Here is a 19,041-nt window from a genome sequence, read left to right on the forward strand (position 1 = left end):
ATCATCAACACATTAAGGGGAAACTGTCAAGGAACAAGAGAACAACTCAGTCTCTAATTAAAGGCTGATACAGAGAAGATCAGAGCAGGAGATTAAACATCCTGAAAGACTCATCGAGATTTGCTAATCTGTCTGGAGAAGGTGTATTTGAGGAAAGTGAGTGGTAAAGACTCACTTGAGACCGATGTGCTGGTAACCTCTCCTCCCTAGGTAGTTTATATATTGGGTTTACAGAAATTTACTATATAAGTTGAGAATTTATTCCATGTTTTATTACATAGTTATTAGCTGCACACACACACATACAACTTTGTTTTTCTTTAAGAGGGAAGATGTAGAGATATGTTTTGTAGAAGATTATAATTTAAAGATGCTCCCTCATAAGGGAAAGTATTATGAACACAGGAATTTGGAGAGGTGCCCTGGAGATGTGAGGTGGGAACACCACATGGCTGCGTGCAGCAGTTCACAGAGATGTTCTCCAGTTTGTTTTATTATTTATTATTTATTTATTTATTCATTTCTCATTCACTGGTTGATTTAATGAACCCCAAGATCATTACAGGCACAGCAAGCCAGAAACTTCCAACCAAAATTATTTTTAGACTGTATTGATCTCTGTATACATTTTGAGCACCAGTCGCCATAGATAAAAACCTAAACCCAAACAAACAATTCCACAATGACTCCTTCTAAATGATAGAGCCACTCTGCCCACTGAAAAGCTAAATGAGGCACTACACGCAATACCAAACTAACCATACACACAGAAATAATCTAAGTATTACAATTACACACACACAGACAGAAATATTTTGCAGTCAATTGAGTTTCTTCAATAGGTTAGAAAGAAAAAAACAAAGTTTTCCCAGATCTGCTATAAAAATATATATCTTGCATACTGATGAAAGTCCCCAACAATTCATCCTGATTCCTCTTATTATAAGGATAATAATTAATAATTACTTTCTGCTGAGTATGAAGTAAAGTGCTGTATCAGCTCTAGTAGGATTTCACTTGAGTAAGAATGCGTCAACTCTCCCTACATATGTCTGGATAAGTAAAAGCAAGGGATCTCTTTTCTGTGAATAACACATTTCATACCTCCAAACAGTCCTGGCTTTTGCAGGACTGTCCCATTTTGAGCCCCCAAATCTCCTATTTAGTTGAAGCAGGAAATTTCCTGCAATCTGGGCTGCCCAGAAGTTTGGCCTATCCACCCTTCCATCTCCATTTAGGGAAGGACAGCAGGGCAAAACCTGAGTGTCACTGCTTCTGCTTTAGCCAGTTGAAACACTGGGAGGTATGAAATTTAGATCCAAAATTCAGAATATGTGCACAGGAAAAATGACTTAATTATTCACAACAAAGTTATCCAAGCAAAACATGTTATTTAAAAGCATGAAATGCCCTGGGGATTTAACTGGAGAGTTTGGGGAATGGATCATTGTGGAGTAGTTTTACTTTTCAGTATACTTACAGTGTCCTACGAATAGCTGGAAAGTCCTCAAAACCTCACATTCTACAGTATTTACGTATTGTGCACGGTGCTAAAGCAAATGTTTTGTGAGACGTTCTATAATGGGAAGACGATTAACCACTATAGCAAAATATCCGGATTTGGGGCTTGATGTAAACCTGACCTCCTTTCTTCCCCACTGCCCTTGTGGAAGAAAAAAAAATCTGATTAAAATTTTAAATTACTCAAAACAAAGCAATGTGAGGAAGCAAATCCATATGGAGAAACAGAGGCTTAAGCTGCAAAGTTCAAGTATCCCAAAGTTTAGATGTTTAGAGCTAAAGATTTGGATCTGACAAGTTCAGACAAAGGGACCAGATGCAAAATTCAAATCCAGTCCACAGCTTCCTCAGAGCTCATGGGTACTGTAATTCAATCAGGGCAGGAATCAAAAACTTTGAAGAAAAATCTGTGGCTTTGCTGGTTAAACCTACTAATGGACCTTGGAGAAATCAGTATAAGAGGCTGCTCTTTATGGGGTCTGCCAGATATTACAGTTTGTAGCAAAAGGCTTGCAATATATTTGCAATAGGAATCTGCACTCTGTAACCAAGTCAAAGTTGAGCCCCACTCAACTTTACTGATTACCTATGGCAGGCCCTTTACAACACATAGCGTCAGGATACCCACAAGGGCAGTCCGGGCCAAGGTTAAGAACAGGTGCCAACGTGAGGCTGGGAGTAGCCAAGGAGTTCGTAGTTAGATTCCAGGCCAGGTTTGGTACCAAGAATCAGAGTCCAAGTCAGGTATCAGGGTGCAAATCCAAATCAAGCCAAGGTCAAGCCAGGAATTCAGGAGCAGGAACAGTCATGTGCTGCAAAGGCCTGGCATTTGGTGGACTCCAGAGGACTGGTATCTTTCATACAAGTTTGAGAAAACAGTATTAATTATAGTTTCACTCTAGAGCAAAACATTAAAAAGAATTCCCACACATATGAGAAATTACATTTTGATTAGGGGACACCCCCCTAGTGGTTCTCAAATTTTTGAACTGGTGATCCCATTTCACAAAGCAAATCTCTGAGTGCGAGCCCCTTATAAATTAAAAACACTTTTTAATATATTTAACACCATTATAAATGCTGGAGGCGAAGCAGGGTTTTGGGTGGAGGCTGACAGCTCATGACCCCCCATGTAATAATCTTGTGACCCCTCAGGAGTCCTGACCTCCAGTTTGAGAACCCCTGTGCTAGATGATATAGAAGATAAATGCCAGGGCTCCACCTCTTTAGATAGCTGGGTTAAATCTCAATCGAGTCACAAGTATGCTGGCCTCATAGGAATCTAAAAATCCACTACACAGAATACAATAAATATGCTCTGCTCAAATGTGGTTCAGGACCGGAACAACAATATGCTGTAGGTCAGAACCAAAGTGCATTAGCAGAAGTTTGTAAAGTAACTGCCAGGACTCAATAGTGCTGTTCAACTCTTTCTGTGATGCACAAAAGTCCAAAATTTTCAAAATTAGTAGTGATTTTGGATGCCCAGACTTGACAGTCATAAACAGGCTTATTAGAAAGACAAGGTGGGTGAGATAAAATCTTTTATTGGACCAATTTCGGTTGGTGGGAGAGACAAGCTTTAAAGCTTACACAGAGCTCTTCTTCAGGTCTGGGGAAAAGACCAACAGAAGTTGGTCCAATGAAAGATATTACTTCACCCACCTTGTTGGGACCAACACCGTTACAACAATGCCTTAAAACAGGGTGACCAGTCAGCAAGTATGAAAAATCGGGATGGGGGTTGGGGGGTAATAGGAGCCTATATAAGAAAAAGACCCAAAAATCGGGACTGTCCCGATAAAATCAGGACATCTGGTCACCCTAAAAAGCATGGTTTTTCAGGGGTAGGATTTAAAGTATGTCAAGTTGTACAGCTAAAAACTGATGCATCAAAAATCACCAGTCACTTTTTCTATGGACATTTAGGCCAAAATCTTTAACTCCCTTCAGTTACGTTCAAAACAAAACAAAAACCCCTGAAATTTTTTTTTTTTTTTTTTTTTTTTTTTGCAGAAGTGCCAGAGAATAATAGCTTAACTTAATCTACATTGTGTTCTTGCTTAGAGGACCGGTACCCAAATTAGACACCCTGAAATTAATATACTGACAGATAAGTATAATGACAAGATCTTGTAATAAGTAGTAATAACTTTGTATATCAAATCTGTATGATGAGAGCATTACAAATACTAACTTTTTGTATGTGTGTGTTCCGAAAGACCCTGTTAATTTTTTACCCTCTATTTATACTTGCTAGATATATGGTATGTCATTTAGACTATTTCTCTTTAACATTTCTCCTTCCACTCTTAACCTGTTTCTTCCATAATAAGGAAAAAACACTCGGACTCACTGTAATCTCTGAAGTCCTGAACGAAAGCTCACTGAAGTCAATGTAAGCAACAGAAGATGACCAATAACAAGGAGAAGGGCAGATCAAAATGTCCCCATCTAAACTAATTCTCAAAGTTCAATGACATTTTTGTCTACAAAAAATTCTTAAAAAGTGACTCATTTCTGCAGAAATCTTCTATTTATTATCAAAAAACTGAATAGCTAAAAACTGCGGGGGGGGGGGGGGGAGGGGGAATGGTAGTTGTCTGAATCCCAAAATATTTTGATTATGAAATGCCTCTGTAGTGCTTCAGATGAATTGTGGCTTGGATGCATCATGCTCCTGTTTTCCTCCATTGAACAGCCTTCACAACCAGATTTCATTTTCCATGAAGCACGACCTCTCACCACAAACTGAGGAGACTGTGAGGCATCAGGCAAAATGTTATTTTCACCATTTTTGGCTGAAATATTTCAGATTTTGATTTTTCACCAAGACCCCAAATTTTCCATGGAAAATTCTGACAAAACTTCTTTAGTTTTTGTTGAAATTTTCCATGGGTGCGGGGCGGGGAGAACATTTTCTAATAACTCTACCTGGGAGTCTCTGTTGATTCCAATGAGCTTTATTTGTGCTCTGAATATGCGAAGTGATAATTCCCATTAAATAGACTGAAAATGCCAGTCACGGCAGAGTATTTATCAGCATTTTAGAGAAGAATACATGCCGCAACATTGTAACGCATTTCATATAAACAAAAATATTCCACTGCATTAAAAAGATTAATCTCAAGGCTACCTACAAAAAGTAACATTTTTTCTTAACTTTACAGAGTTTTACAGAGGCTCAGACAGTTTAAGTTAAATCAGAAAGTTGATTATATGGCTTTGTCATTAACTTCAATGAAATTGTATTGGTGGAAATATATACTTATTTCTACAATAAAAGATCAATTTGTTTAAACTCAATCATCTATAGATAGGAGTGGAGTTCCAAAGCAGAAAATCAGCCTGAAAATGTACTCAATTATTTTTTTAAAAAATTAAGAACTGAAAAAAAAATATTTACAGTTTTCTGACTAGCTGGAATTGTTTAGTAACTGTGTCCATCTGCTAGGACACAAATCTCCCAAAATCATTGTATTGGTTGAGGATATAAATTAGAAGACAAGTTTCTTATGTTCAGTTTAATATTTCCTTACATGAAAACTAGACTATTTCCAATTGTAAGTCCATCTGATAAAAACCCAACAAGATATTAATCTAGGAGAGCTCTAAAAACAGAAGACCACCATATGGTCTACTGGGCCCTGCCCTCAGAAGCCCAGGCTATCTCACTGTCTCAGCATTTGGCTTTACCCCCAAAATGCAATTAGTGACTAGTATCTCTTTGTTGTTCCACCCAAACACATGCCCTGGACCCTCAAATATGGATGCACATTACCTTATTTCCTTTTGTTGATGATTGTAACAAAATATGACACTCCCTTTCTACTCCAACCATCCTTTGTGTAAAGACATTCTGCCTGAATGCCTAAATGTTGCTAATCCTTTCTTCAGCATCAGTCCATGACCTCTTGTTTTCAAATACTATAAGACAGCATCTCAAACAGCTTTCTGGCATGAATCTAATCCTCTCTTTTTCACTCCACTTTAATGACATAAGAATTCCCTGTCCCCAAATATATTGGCCAAATCAATTTTATTCATAAGTAACATTCTCCCAAAGTCCTGAATCATTTTGGTTTTTGTCCACAGAACCGTCTCAATTTCCACAAAATCCTTCCAGAAATAGTGGTCACAGTTACACAGGCAATTTCAAATAAGGTTCTTATTCTTTATGTAATGTTGTGTCAGAATATCTCCTCTGTATTCATGTGTGGGCCTCTCTCTTTACACCCTAAGATCCCCTCATATTTTTACTGTTATTCATCATCCAGATGGTTATAATGTATTGAAATACTGCTGTTGATTACACGCGTACAACCTTACTGGGTGTAAAAGGGTGCAGTACTGGTTCCCAAGTGCATTTCTGGATTTATACTGTATCACAGCACTAAAATTTCTTTATTAATTTATCATAGTATTTTGATGAGCACTATCCACTTGGTTGGCACAGTATAATATGAAATTTTAACTGCATGTGCTAACTGGGACTTATTAACTACCTTGACAACATGTACAGATCGTCTTGTGGGAAATAAGATATGTCCCCAGTGAATGCACGTACATGTTACAGTAGAACTTCTTGCCAGAGTGTTACTAGATATACATAGCCATCTTGGGTCCCAGTAATTTGACTATAAAGCATGGATACCAGTCCTTTATGAGTTAGATAGAAAAAGAGCATGTATGCTTACAATGCATAAAGAGGTGACTATGTGAGTCCATGAGAGCTGGCAACTGTCAAGAAGTCTCGCTGTAGGTTTCAGACACATTGAAGTCTCACCACAGATATCATGCTCCTGTCATGTCCTTTGTACTTCTTCCCAGGAAGAGACCAGGCTGTTCATTTTGCTTATGGGTAGGTTACATCAATAAGACACTCCATGATGTGTCTATGGCAAGACCAGCAGTAACCAAATCTTCTCTCAGTACCGAAAAAGATTTTGTGCTATTTATTTTTCTGGTCATGTAAGAAAGACAACCTGGGACTGTGCATGTGTATATTAACAACACAACTGTATGTTTAAAGGTGCTCAGAACCTTTGAAAAATAAAGCCTCTTAAAAGTATCTCAATTCAGACACCCAAAAATCGGGGCACCCAAAATCACAAATCATTTTTGAAAAAATGTGTCACGGTGTCTTACTGAGTCTCCTCTGTTTTGATCATCAAGGTGCATGAAGCCTAGACCAGTTCTTAAAATGCCTAAAATCAGCATTTTTGTTTCTTTCTCAAGACAATATGAACTAAAATTATGCATTTACTTGAGGTGAAAGACAAGAAAGATCCTGTGACAAAAGAAACACTGTAGAGAAAAAACACCTTAAAATGTTAATATAAATATAAAAAGTTCCTTGGGTGATGTCAAGCTTAGATACAACCAAGCTAAGCTAAGACTTTAGAAAATTTCTTTGATAATGGCAGCATGATGCAAATTCCTGATGAAATAAAATAGGAGAAAATCTCCTGTCTTAAGGCCAAGTCAGTAATTCTTCAGATTATCTACTTTAGGTTTCAGACTTCATCTTGACCCTCACTAATGCTCTAGTCCAGTGGTTCCCAAACTTTTTCTGCCGCTTGTGCAGGGAAAGCCCCTGGCGGGCCTGGCTGTTTACCTGTTGCGTCCACAGGTTCAGCCGATCGCGGCTCCCAGTGGCCGTGGTTCGCTGCTCTAAGCCAATGGAAGCTGCTGGAAGCAGCGTGGGCCGAGGGACGTACTGGCCACCACTTCCAGCAGCCCCCATTGGCCTGGAGTAGCGAATCATGGCCACTGGGAGCCGCGATCAGCCGAACCTGCGGACGCAGCAGGTAAACAAACCGGCCCGGCCCACCAGGGGCTTTCCCTGCACAAGCGACGGAACAAGTTTGGGAACCACTGCTCTAGTCTATAGGCTGTCTGATGTCCTAATAGCAGAGGAAAAACTAGACTGCAAGATCAGCATTTAAAGCCTTATGCCAATCATGATGATCAAGCATTTTTCATCCTGAAAGGTGCTACGAAATAGACAAGATCTACAGGTGAAGAATTCAGAGTATTCCTTCTGGATATGGAGAATTGGCAGTGAGACAGGAGCAGGTCATGTATGAAGTGTATTGCTACAGCAGTCAGCTCTTTGGAGCTCATACTAACACCCACCATTAGAATACTAATAAAAGCCAGCTGGCCTTGTGTAGCTTCACATCTCCACCCCACTGTCTGTATCTACAATGTTTAGTCACCCCTGCCGTTCTGGGTTCGGGAGGGCAAAATGGAAACTTTTATAAGCAGAGGAAACAGAAGCAAAAGAATTAAGAGACTAACACTAGCAAAAGATCAAATACCTACTTCGAGAGGCACTGTCAGTCTTTCTCAGACTCTAGAGTTAGTCCCTGATTTCCTCCTTATGCGGAAAATCTAAACGAGGTGCGAGGGAGAAGGATATTTTTTTTTTTTTGCAAGAGGAGAGCAGATGCCCTTGTGGTGAAGGCACTGAACTAGAACTCAGAATATCTGCGTTCAATTCCAAACTGTGTCACAAGCTGCAAGCCACAATCTGTGCCTGCTTCAGTTTACCTTCTGTTAAATGAGGGTAATGTTTCCCTACTTCAAAGAGGTTTCTGAGGGGTGTCAAAGGTGGGTGACTGCATGGTGCTCAGATACTACAGGAGGCCATAAAAGTACTGAGATAGCAATCATTCTTAATTTTTTTTCCATTGAGGCTTGCTATGCCCTCCCAGCACAGGGTTCCCCAGACCTACACTGATCTTAATGGATTTTGGTGCCCTAGTGCCTCCACATTGTCTCTTCCAGTGGCCCATGGGGCACTGCTTACATGAGCCCATAGGCTGTAGCCCTTAGAATCACCATTAAAGGAGAGGATTCTGATCAGAAGTTTATCCACACTTACGCTGCATTAATTTATGAGTGGATTCCCAGTAGTGGTACAATCATGATATAGGCAGAATTGCCCTAATGGAGGTTGGGGATGGTCCAGACACTTTTTCCCACCACTTTTTTTCATTCCCGGTAGGAGGATTAGCCCAGTGTGTCAGCGACAGGAGGGCCTTGCTTTCGGCCTTTAGACCATCCATATCCCCCAAAGATTCTGCCGGTGCCTGGAAGCTTCTCTCTTACCTAAGCCCCAGCAGGATTCTTAAACAAGGCATTGCTACATCTATCTTGCCTGCCTAATTCCACACAAAACTGAGGGAGGCCTCCATTATAACACTGAGTTCACTCACCCAGGATATGAGAATACCTCATTCAATTCCACCCCTCTACCTGATGAGGAGAAAGCAGTTGAACATGGGTCTCCCACCACTCATGTGAATGCCCTAACCACTGAGCTATAGGGAATTCTGGTGTGGGTTTCTCAGTCCCCCCTGTTGAAGCTGTTCCATGGTGTATACATAATTAAGTATGCATTGGGCCAGAGAAAGATCAAATTACTTTAGAGTCCAGTGGTTTGGGCACTCCCATGAGAGGAAGAGGGAGGAATTGAATGAGGTTCTCCCACATCCTGGGGGAATACATGTCATCTGAGCTGAAAGTTATAAGGGAGGCCTCATGATCCCCTTCCCTCATACCCTGTCATTTTGTGTGGAGTTAGGCGTGAGCCTCCATCTTTCTACCCAGAAACAGCGTAGGTAGCCAAGCGTGAATCCCAAGCAGAGATAGATGCTTCCTTGCAGCCCAGAATTAGGCACCTAACTCTCTTTGAGGGCTGGGGTTAAGACACACCCCGCTCATCAGCATCTCCTATTGACTAGCTTAAGCAGCTTGCTGCCTAGCGTGCTGGCTTTTGTGAATACCATTCTTAGGTGTCTGACTCTCACCATGCATTGTATTGGGAGCCTGCGCACCTAACTCAGTGTTGTGAATTGCACGCACAGCACTGCAAGTCCTAAGTCACCTTTGTGACTCTAGCCCTATGTGTCTATGTCACTTTTGAAACACGGATGTTAGGTGCGTTTGAAAATTTTACCCATGGTCAGTTTTTATTATGTCATCTGAAGGCACATCCCACATTAGGGATCAATGTCCTAACAGATAAAGCACAAGATGGGGGCGTTAGACAACCAAATCACACTAGGGAACAAGATGAATGGCTCCTTATGCACCTTATCTACAATGTACAGGGGGAAAAAACTGTGATCATGGGGGACTTCAATTTGAGAGACATACGCTGGAGGTCTCATGCTGCCAGGACTAAAACATCCTTGGAATTTTCGAATATTATAGATGACAATTCCCTAACTCAAAAGGTGTTGCATCCAACAAAGGGGAATTCTATGTTAGACCACATCTTGACAGATAGAGGAACTGATCAGAGAACTAAAAACTAATTGGCAAGTCAGGTAAAAGTGATCATGACATGATCACATTTATAATGGACAAACAGTAGGTGTTTTAAAAAGCCCAGTTTCAGAAAGCTAAAAACGATTATGAGCCAAATCAGCTGGGAAGAAGAACGTAATCAGAAAAATGTGAATGATAAGTGGGAATTGTTTAAGAACACTCTACTAGATGCCCAAAAAGCTACAATTGAGGAAGAAAGCCATATTCATTAAAAATCCAACCTGGTTTAGAGGAGAAGTGAAGGCCTGATGTGAGACTTCTATATATATAAAACAAATGGAAGTAAATGGAAATTGATAGTAATGAATATAAATTGACAGTCATGCATATAAAGCTATGATAGTAATGCATATAAAGCTATGAATTGTAGAAAATGGATAAGGGAAGCAAAGGGACACAATAAGATCTATGGCTAGCAGAGTTAAGGACATAAGTATATTAGGAACAAAAAAAACCTCTATCAATGGTATTGATCCATTACTAGATGAAAATGATAGAATTATCCATCACAATGCAGAAAAGACAGAAGTCTTCAATAAATATTTCTGTTCTGTATTTGGGAAAAAATAGATCATGTAGTCATATCATATGATAACACTCTTTCCATTCCACTAGAATCTCAGGAGGATGTTAAACAGCAGCTACTAAAGTTAGACATTTTTAAATCAGCAGGTCTGGATTACTTGCATTATTTGCAGATGTCACAAATTGGGGGAGAGGTAAATAATGAACAGAACAGGCTGCTGATACAGAGTGATCTTGATCACTATGTAAAATGGGCTCAAGCAAACAGTATGCATTTTAATATGGCTAAATGTAAATGTATACATCTAGGAACAAAGAATGTAGGTCATACATACAGGATGGGGGACTCTATCCTGGAAAGCAGTGTCTCTGAAAAAAGTTTTGGGGTCATGGTGGAAAACCAACTGACCATAAGCTCCAAGTGCAACACTGTGGCCAAAAGAGATAATGTGATCCTGAGATGCATAAACAGGGAAATCTCAAATAGGAGTAGAGATTATATTTTACCTCTGTATTTGACAATGGTATGACTGTTGCTGGAATACTCTGTCCAGCTCTGGTGTCCACAACTCAAGAAGGATGTGAGAAATTGGAAACAGTTCAGAGAAGAGCTACAAGAATGATTATAGGATTAGAAAGCATGCTGTATAGTGAAACACTTCAGGAGCTCAATCTATTCATCTTGACAAAGAGAAGGTTAAGGTGTGACTTGATTACTGTCCATAAGTACCTGCTTCAATCTAGTATAGAAAGGTATGAAATGATCCAGTAGCTGGAATCTGAAGCTCGACAAATTCAGACTGGAAATAAGATACACATTTTTAACAACGAAAGTAATTAACTATTGGAACAACTTAACATGGGACATGGTGGATTCTCCTTTACTGACAATTTTTAGATCAAGATTGGATGTTTTGCCTAATAAATACGTTCCAGGAATTTATTTTAAGGAAGTTCTATGGCCTGTGTTATAAAGGAAGTCAGACAAGATGTTCATAATGGTCCTTTCTGGCCTTGGAATCTATGAATTATTTCTTTCCGTTGTATATATGTTTTATAAAAATATAGGCAAACATCAATTGCTCAGTTATGAGGGTATTTTTAACACAAACTACACAATCAAAGTTCATTATGAAATGTGGAATGCTTGATTTGGTGTAAAATTAATTTCATTTTGTGCTGATAAGGAAGAAACTTTTTCTTCATTAATTCTGCATATTGTATGATTGGTTATTTTGTGTCTGGCTCAAATGCAAGATACAGTCTTCTGTAAAAGGAATTTTACAAATCCCTTGATTATAAGTGGTTGTTATCAATTAATGGATACAACTTCTATGAACCATGGTGAATTCCTATACATTGCATTTTCCTGTCCATTTTTGCATAATAAAGGCACTGTTATGGAGCAAAGCATTCCTAGCATGCACCTGCTTATAATCATAATTTAGAGAAAGGCTTTAAATGTCATAAGTAAAAAATATTGCTGCTGAAAATGGATAACTGTGAGGGACGATAAGGAATCCTCGTAGTCCAACCAGCAGATTTTTCTCAATTGTGTTCTAGATTTTCTAGATACCCTCTATTCTATAAACAAATCCCCAACACAATACAACAAAAAAGTTCTATAAAACTCTAGTAGGAGTTCAACTAGCAGAATGTCCAGGTTTTCTCTAAAGGGCAGACAATGTAGTACACAGTTGTTGCTAAATGAGAAGTAATGGATATCATCGCAGATGATACAGTACAGCTTTCTGGACCTTTTCATGACAATCTTGGATGGACATTTTCATTACACATTCTTGGATGGCTCATTACTTTAAAGTACTCCAGAGACTTGCTTTAAAGAACCCCTGCCACATTTGGATATTTAATTACAGGGACTCGTTTCAATTGGGCTGGATTTCCATTATTTTTAAAGGCTAGTGTTTGGGCCTGAATAAACTCCTGAACCATTTAAACAAAATGGGTCACCTGCTGATGTCGATGCTCCATTTTCCCCTCAGACTTCAATGGGAATTTGGAAAATAGGAATTACCATACTGGGTTAGATCAGGGGCCATCTACACCAGTGCCAACTGCTTCAGAGAAAAGTGTAAGAGACCCTGAAGTAGGCGGTTATGGGATCATGGAAAATGTCCTGCTAGCTCCAAAAGTTAGAAGTTTGTTTATGTCTTGAAGCATGAAGGTTTATATTCATTGCAAAACTTTATTTTGTTCATATTTTGTATTATAACTCTGCCCAAATAAATGGCTGATCTTTGAATGCTGCTAAACTCTTCGCTTTTATGATACCACCAAGTTTGCCTGGGGAAGGACTTCACACTGTAGCCGCTTTCCCCACTCCCTTCACCATTGTTTTATTTTGGGGAAGATCATCATTTATGTATTAATGTTAATAAAGTCTAGTAAATACAAGTGGGAGCCCAAAATAGCAAAAACTTTAACATTCCATTTCAAAGTCAAATTGTAGAATTTTGCACAGAAGACAACGCCATCAAATAAGCCTAATAATAAATATTCCTTTCCCCTATTTAAGATTGTCATGTGCAAGCTATGTCTTCACACACACATCCCTTTCTTAGAATTATAGTTCCTTCACAGGTCATAGAAATTACATCCATTTTCCCCCCAAATTCTCCCAACTTATTTTCTATTCCAAAAATACTCCTCTTACCATGTCCATAATAAATTCTTTCACAGATAGAACCATTTTTTCCTTCCAATACCTATGGATAATTTTACAGCTATCAATAGACTAAAGAACTCTAGGTCTGTTGTTCCCTTGGCATTTCTATAAGATTAGACATACTGCATATTCTACCATTATATACGCACCACATATATCATTTTGCTTCCTTTTTTGTTCATAGGCTATGTGATTATATTAAGATGTTATACTTATAGAGCATCCATCCTGATTCTATGATTTTAATTTCCTAGCTTTTCCCTCTGGATGTTTCTAACTCATCTTTCTTTTTTGAAAATCCTCCTTGTAGTTTATTGCCACACTATTTCATGGCACGATGCCTCCCTCCTGCCATCCCTCTGACCCGCAGCATGTCCAACAATTATATTAGCCACCAAGTTCTGATCCTGTTCAGCATTCACTCAAAAGCTGCACTGAGCTTTAAATGCACAAAATGGTCGTTGACACGGTCTTCATTTCTGAGCTTTGACAGTTGCAATTTTCTTGTATTCTGTTACTAAAAATAGAACTGCTTCCAACTACCCGAGCTGGAAACCCACAGAAAAGATAATTAAACAGTTGGTAAACAATGCTCCTCCCCATTGTGTAAATGGTAGGATAAGAACAGCGGCTCAGCTCTGTGCTAATGCACCAGGTTTATGTGCCCCTGTAAGTCTTTGAAATCTATCAAGTGTCATTTATTTAATTATTCTTCGCTGTTTACTTCACAGGAAAATTACCATTTAGGTAAATAAATATTTGACTGCTAGATCAACAAATGAGAAAAAAAAGAGCAATTGCTTCTGTTTTAAAAAAAGGCAATATGGGCCATACTCTCAGTTTGTGAAAATCAGTGCAGCTACATCGATATCCATGGGACTTTGCTGATTTACACCACTGAGAGACTGGCCCTGTAGGTTTAACTGGAGCTCATCAGCACAGGGATTGTTTTCAATGGATTCAGAGAAGGAAATACGCTTCAAAAGGTGAGGTGCTGTCACATAATGACAGGAACAAATATCTTTTATTATAAACAGGCATCTTGTTCCCTCTTAAGTATCAGCCACCCTTGTCCACAGCATGATACCAGGCTGCATGCTGGATATTCCATGTTAAAAGTACTCAAAGATTGAAATGCAATGGGGGGATTAGATTTTCCTGAGTATTTGTCAACTCAACATGTGTTTTCTTGTTCTTTGAGCCTCACTGTGCGCTCCTTAAATGGGGCAGGATCAGAATCATTCAAACACATTTGCTTAGATGCTGCCTCCATTCCTGTGTCACCCTCCAGGCCCTTATCTATTACCTATACCCCAAGCCTTCCCTCTGGTTTCCCAAATAATGAAAGGACACATCTCATGTTTTGGCAGGTACCAGGTAACAGTTCATAGACTGATGCACAACCACCAGTAAGAACTGCCCTTGTGCATTAGCAACTGCAAAATAAAGCTCAGTTCAGGACTGATATTGCATTGTTTTCTGACCCAAAACCCATCCTGACTTCAGTATAAATAGACAGAAGGATTTTTTTTAAAAAAGGAAAGATATAGCCTTTAAAACAGCAGAATTTGGTCTTTCCAGATTAGAACTCAGAGAGTAAGGATAAAAAGAGAGAGTGTGTGTTAAACAGAGGGAGTGAAATTTCCCTCCTGATCTCATTCTAACAGCTATGAGCATTCCTTCCTCTGATCCCCATATAAATCAGCCCACCACACCTTCAAAAACAGTTGTTGGAGAGTGTGAAGTTTGGTAATAAACACAGTCTGACTAGCTGCTTGTCCTTTGACAGAACACATCACACTCCAGCTGTATTGAGCACTACAGTTACAGAGTGAATACAATGCTAACTCCCATTATATTACTTGAAATTTTCATGATTTCAGGTGGTTTTTATGTCTGGATTACTTGGTCTTCCTCATGATTTTTTGCCCTTTGGAAAAAGGTTACCACCTCCTATTCTTCTCAAGGGGACTGAAGCTTGCATCCTCTTCACAATGTGTGGCCAGGGAGGAGACAAAGACATTTAGCTAGAGTGGCTTGCTAAATGAGGGAAGTAGAGGAAAGAAGCAAATAAGATGGAAACCATGGGGTATGGGTAACAGAAAAGGGCTTGGGGGGGGTAACATAGAAATGGGACAGCAGCTAAGGAAATTTATATTTCAGGAAGGAAAATAGACCAAGGAATGTGGGAAAGAGGAAGACAACTAGGTGGGAAGGAGAGACATGGGGGCAGACAGACTACAGGGGAAGGAAATTAGAATGTGAGGTACTGGATATTGTGAGGGGGAAGGAGAGATTATAACGGGCAGGAAACTGAGCAGAAATGGAAGGAGACTTTGAAGGGAAGAGAATGTGGTGGTAAATATTAAGGGGAGCAGAAAGGGAGATGGGGTGAGAGGAATACTAGGAGACTGAGAGAAGGAGTCCAGGCAGGAAGGTTGGACAGTGATGAGGGAGGAAAAAACTAAATAGCATGCCAGTTTCCAACTTTAGGTGTTAGGAGAAGGTTCATGGAACCAGCAGGGAAGTCAGGGGGAAGCCTCACATTTTTGTGAATGCATTTATTTAACAGCCAAGTGTGGGGCTTTCAAAAGTGATGATGGGATTTAGGAGTGTAAGCCTCATTAAAAGTCATGGGACTTTTGCAACTGAATCCCTTTGTCACTTTTGAAAAATCTCTACCTGAATTTTAAACCCAAATGATCTCACATTCTAGAGGTGCACGATTTCTGCCCTAAAGACTGAAAAATTCAGAGGACAGACACAAAAACGTGAGAATTTGTTGTTTGGTTTAGTTTGGTGTTTTTTGAAGGGCAAGGGGCTCTGACTCCAGTTTTTCACACTCTCAAGGGTTGGCAATACCATGGTTAGAAAGAGAATCCAAGAGATAAAGTCCACACACATTGAATGTTCTTTTCTTGTCACTATTCTTCCTATGCTTCTACTCTGCTATGGCAGTGATGTCACAATGATCTAACCCAGATAGACATTTCTAGTTTATTTACTTGGATACCAAACACCCTTAACTAATAGTTTCTTTTCTCAGGTACTAAGTAGATTGAGTTACACACTTGAATTACCTGCAAGTATTTGGCTGGTGGTCTATTTTTACCAACTAAGGTCTTGCTAACTCAATAAGGAAAGTATGGTATTTTTCTGCCCTGCTCAAAAACTGACATAAAGTGCCTCACCCCTTCCCTCTTTTTCAAAATTCTTGCAAGAAAGAACAATAAATAAATAAGTGTTGCCTTTTTGGAAAGAATGGTGGTTACAAAAGTTAAACAGAGTCTGTTCCAATAATTGTCTTTTGTGGAAACATTTTGCTACATAGCTACACGGGAAAGACATATTGTCGTATTTTAACAATAAACAGACCCACTCAAACTGTAGCCCTTTTATCAGTTAAATGGCTTTCTGATCATTGCCTGTTTAAATCCTGGCCCACTTTGCACACATGTATCCCTCAAACCTCAGGGGTTTGGGCACATCAGAATGAGTCTGCCTCCCACATACAGTAAAGAGTCAGAATGTGATTAATGGAACCTGAAAATACAGGTACAACTCTGTCTAACAGATTTAGGGAGAAGTTAAAAGACTGTGCTGGGGAAAAGTGACTAACAATTAATAAATCCTTTCATTCAATAATGCTCACTGATCAAGAGGAGGAGGAGAGGGAAATAAACCATGTTAATGTTGCTATACTGACAGACATGAAAGAGAACTTTTACCCCAGGGTGAGCTCTAAAGAATGAGTACAATAATCTACCATGCTATAATACCACTAATTTCAAAGGGTTCAGTAATCATCATTATTATTAGTCTGCCTTTGCCTCAAAACCTAGGAGATCTACTACAGTATCGGCCTTTAAAATACAGGAAATTCATCTAAAGTAGCTTTTGATTACCCTCCAAGTTTCAGAAATATTTAATTAAAAAAAATACAAGCTCTCAAATGAAGCATTAGAATTGTTCAGCACCACTTGCTAATTAAAAACATGCTTTGACATTCACAATCTAGAAAACCAGTTGCTAACGTATATAGAGTAAATATAAATGCCACTGCCTACCTCAACTATGTGCGGCATTGGGTTAAATCCACAGAGATTGCACACGATATTCTTGCATTCTGTACATGTATTAAAGTTGGGAGGATCCTTAGAACCAATGTTTAGTCCAGTTTTACAAAGAGTACAAGTTGATTTAGGTAGGGTAATTTTTTCCAGTCCTGGTGGCCCAGCAGATTTTTTAGATTCAGCAATTTGAGGCTTGCTGTCTTTTGCAGCAGTAGGTTTCTTTTCTAATTCAGATCCTTTAACGGTTACAATGTTATCTGTCTTGGGTGGCTGTGACTTTTCTGCCACAGGAGGCTTGGCTTCTTTTTTCACAGGTGCTGCTTTTAGAGATGGTTGAGCCTGACTGGCCTCTTTGGGTGGTACCTGAGATGGTGGAGGGGGTTGCTTTGTAGCAGGCCCCAATAGAGGGCCTGAGGATTGAGCTCCTTGTTGGGCTGATGTGGAGATTAAATTTGAAGCCTGGCTAAAGATTGACGCGCCAAATCCAAAGAGTTTCCCAGTAACTGTTTCTTGCGGAGTTGTAGGCTGTGGTTTAGGGGTGTCAGTAATACCTCCCAGATTTAGACTGAAACGCCTTGGTTGCTCTTGGGCTCTCTGAGGCTGAGGTGTTGGCTGCACGGGGGTAGGCTTGGGGCCTACAGCTGCTTGTTGTCCTTTTGGAACCTGCTTGGCATCAGGTTTTGGGGTTACTTTTATTTGTGTCTTCTTAGGGTCTTCTTTCATTTGTGTTGGCTCAACAGCTTTTTGACCTTTAGTGTCTGGTCCAGGCTGAGAAACAAATTTAGGATCTGACTTTTGCCGTGACACTTGTGGTAAGGTTTTGGAATCTGGCAGGACCGCTTTATCCCCAGCGAGATGGGTGTCCAGCAACGGCTTGGCATGTTCTGATCTCTGAGATTCCATTGCTTTCTGTTGAGTTGACGGAGCTCTGGGACCTTGTGAATCCTGTTTCAGACCAGACGCTGAAGAGGCAGGCACGCTGTCAGTTGTAGGCTTCTTTTGCTTATCTTCGACCAATGTTGGCTTGACCTGGCCAAATTTTGGAGTGGGTTCAATTTGCTGAGAGATGTGTGGGGTAACAGGCTCAGTGGGTGGCTGCTTTGATTTCACAGGGGGAGAGCCAGGCATGGATGGTTGCTTTGTCAGTGGCGGGGGCTTTTTAGGTTCTGGGGGCTGGGAAGGAGCAGGTGTTTGAGAAATATCTTTCTTTTGAGCAGGCTGCTGGGGCTGGGAGGGCGCTTTGGTTGTTAGAGGTGGAAAGGTTGCCTTCTGTTTGGGTGGAAGAGGCTGTGGCACAGGACCATGAACAGAAGCTAAATCACCACCTAGTGCTCTTTGCATCTGGCAGTTTAAACAGAGCCATTCTTTAACCTGCAGGAAAAGATTTAAAATTAGGGTCATGCAATGTTAACATTAGTAAATCAACTTTTGGCAGATAAAAGTTCACCAAAAGAGGGGGAAATATTACCACTGAATATTGCTTTATGGTTAAAAAAATACAACTGAATTTTTCATTTCACTTCTGATTCCTGCAGTCCGGGCCATCAGAACAAGTCCACACTTCAAGCACTGTGGAAATTCATGGGGGCAGCACTGATTTGCCAGCACTGATTCATCAGCAATACTGATTTGCCAAAAAAAGTTTTAAAAAAAGAAAATGGTAATAATGAAATAATAATAATACTCAAAAATAGTTTGGCAAATTAATGCTGCCAATGAAAGCCATAATTATAATAATCAGAACAAAAATGAATGCATAATTACCTTTAACTGTGCAATTATCAAGTTCCTGGTCTAGTTTATAGTTTTGGTTATGTTTTATATAATAGGACCAAAAAAGTCATAGTGGTGCTCTATATGCACATATTGAACTAACAATAGAGGTGTGCTAATGAA

General features: G+C 39.7%; 1 protein-coding gene across 2 annotated transcripts in view; it reads right to left on the minus strand.

The window, feature by feature from the left end:
• PCLO (piccolo presynaptic cytomatrix protein) overlaps nt 1-19,041 on the minus strand; it is a 530,921-nt gene that overhangs the window by 489,801 nt on the left and 22,079 nt on the right. For both annotated transcript variants that reach the window (XM_043552451.1, XM_043552450.1), the window contains exon 3: nt 17,140-18,516. In XM_043552451.1, the coding sequence (XP_043408386.1) occupies nt 17,140-18,516 (1,377 nt within the window). The remainder of the gene's footprint in view (nt 1-17,139; nt 18,517-19,041) is intronic.

Source organism: Chelonia mydas, chromosome 1 (assembly GCF_015237465.2).
Source record: "Chelonia mydas isolate rCheMyd1 chromosome 1, rCheMyd1.pri.v2, whole genome shotgun sequence".
NCBI lineage: Eukaryota > Metazoa > Chordata > Testudines > Cheloniidae > Chelonia > Chelonia mydas.